The following is a 2,362-nucleotide window of genomic DNA, read 5'->3' on the forward strand; positions in this document are numbered from 1 at the left end:
TGACACTTGCTTGAAGAAACAGCGAAAAAAACGGAGGAAAAAGAAAAAAATTCCCAGAGAAAATTTTTTTGCTCCTTACTCCTGACGCTAGGCAAAAAACTGGAGACTTGTCAGCAAGTGAGGGGTTGGGCCACCAGCAGGGGCCGCCCCTAGGCTGTCTTGTCTTTTTAGTTATGTGCCTAGCGTCCTACTCCTGCAGGTGGCGATATACCCTACCATTCAGGATCTACGATCTGTTGCCCTGTGTCCTTCAATGAACGGGAGAGAAAAGGGGTCTATTTATGTTTTCACCCAAAAGTCACACAATGTTCACTGAATCTTGGGTGAAAGTTGTATAATTCTTTTGTGAGAAAAATGTAAAAAACAGACCTCTAAGAGTCACGACAAGCCAAATACCATCCATTCCCCAGAATAACACACCAGCAGCATTTTCTTCTACGCTAACCTCCCCAGTGTGCCCCCCCTTAGAGACTTCATACTTATACTATAAGGCAGGGGTAGGAAACCTCGACACTCCAGCTGGGGTGAAACTGCAAATCCCATCATGCATCTGCCTCTGAGAGTCAGGCCTGTGGCTGTCAAAGTCTTGCATTGCCTTCATGGGACTTGTATTTCCACAACAGCTGGAGGGTTGAGGTTGCCTACCCCGCTATAAGGCTTTCTTCTATAAAGTCCTGTTGCCCAACCTGTGGCCTTTCTGTACTTTTAATGCAGCGCCCCCTGAGCCCAGCAGTGAGTAGAGGAAGTACTGATTTGTACATGGACTTCCATAACAGCGATCTCGATCAGTCTCCTGTAACAAGTTTCTGGTCCGTCTGTACACTGCAGCATGTATCCAGTCTCCAACCACACAGGTAGCATATCAGCAGTCTCTGACCATCTCCTGTATTATGTCCACACACAGCCTTTGTAGCATCTCATGTACTGAAAATTATATGCGGCCCTTTGGTAACATCAGGAGCCACATATGAGGCCCCCCCATACCTTATAAGTTAACAACCTCTGCTTAAAAGCATAACTCCATCCAACATGTTCTTTTTATAGTTTTAGATACAGTGGGGTGGAATAAAAATGCACAATATATTTTTAATAAACGTGAACGTTCAATCTGAGCAAAGGGAGGCAAACATGATTGTTATTTTCAGGCCCAGTCTATGACATGTAATACCACATCATGGCCACTAGATGGAGCTAAGGGAGCATAGGAACTAAAAACGTATTTCCTCAGCTCCAACTAGTGGCCAAACTGCAGTATTACATTACAGAGATTCAACTTGAAAAGTACATTCATTTTTGTCTCCATTCGTGCAGAATGAACCTTCACAGATATTCTCAGGTCAAATGGCTCTGTAGATTGTTTAAAAATAGACCCCTTAATGTCCATAATGATAAAACAAATACAAGACATTCAAACAGGAAAGAAGCTATACCAAGAATGTTTGTTTTTGCCTTCATTCATGCAAAACGAACGTTCACAGGGCGATTGGCTCTGCAGATTGTTTATAAATAGACCCGTTAATGTCTTAAACACTGCAATCAGTGGCCAACCGGCTTGAAAGGGTCTCTCCACCAGCTTAAATATGTTGAAAGATTCCAACAAAAGATCAGTAATCATTAGAACGAATTTATTAACATATCTGCATCATGCAGAACAGCCGGAACATGCATCTTCCTTACAGTATTATAAACCTCTTCTCAAAACTGGCAGAAGGGCAACTGCAAGAGTACAAAGGGTGTTTTGACGATAGAACCATAGACATTTATAGAGGAAGACCTTCACCTGTTTACAGAAGCCACTTAACCAGAAGCTAGAGAAATTAGGTGGACAGACTCAAAGAAAGTCACTGTACAGCTCCCAGGAATGTAGTGCTTACCACAGCAAGCTTTTCAAATCATCTTCAAAACCAAATGAGAAGATCAGGTCGGCTTCATCGATCACCATGGCTTGGAGGGTATCGCGCACACACAGCGTTCCCTGATTCATGTGACAAAGTACTCTGGATGGTGTTCCCACCACAATGTCCGGCTTCTCCATGAGGATTGGCCTGAAAAGGAAAAAGGAACCCCCGGGTCAATCAATGCGTGCCATGTCTACAGAGGCACAGATGGCTGTCCTGGAAGAACACTTACCTCTGGGCAGAAACGTCCACCTGCCCGGAGATGTCCGCCACTCTTATGTCGCGGGCACAGTAGAACGTCAGCTGACGGATCATCTGCTGGACCTGCTGGCCAAGTTCCTTGGTGGGTACCAGGATCAGGACCCGGACTGCCTGCTCGGAGACGGTCTGAAAGCAGAAGAATATGAAGATGTGAGTACACCGCAGGGGGGGGGGGGGGGGGGATACTCCACACCGCGGCCGGG

The 2,362-nt window shown here is 45.4% G+C and overlaps 1 protein-coding gene across 1 annotated transcript in view; it reads right to left on the reverse strand.

Moving 5' to 3' along the window:
- Positions 1 to 1,673: 1,673 nt before the first annotated feature.
- DDX56 (DEAD-box helicase 56) overlaps positions 1,674 to 2,362 on the reverse strand; it is a 12,789-nt gene continuing 12,100 nt past the window's right edge. The window contains exons 3-5 of the mRNA XM_018554675.1: positions 2,131 to 2,285; positions 1,875 to 2,045; positions 1,674 to 1,716 (exon numbers count right to left, since the gene is read on the reverse strand). Coding sequence (XP_018410177.1) covers positions 1,674 to 1,716; positions 1,875 to 2,045; positions 2,131 to 2,285 — 369 coding nt within the window. The remainder of the gene's footprint in view (positions 1,717 to 1,874; positions 2,046 to 2,130; positions 2,286 to 2,362) is intronic.

Source organism: Nanorana parkeri, unplaced genomic scaffold, assembly GCF_000935625.1.
Source record: "Nanorana parkeri isolate BGI_ZX_2015 unplaced genomic scaffold, ASM93562v1 scaffold169, whole genome shotgun sequence".
Lineage (NCBI taxonomy): Eukaryota > Metazoa > Chordata > Amphibia > Anura > Dicroglossidae > Nanorana > Nanorana parkeri.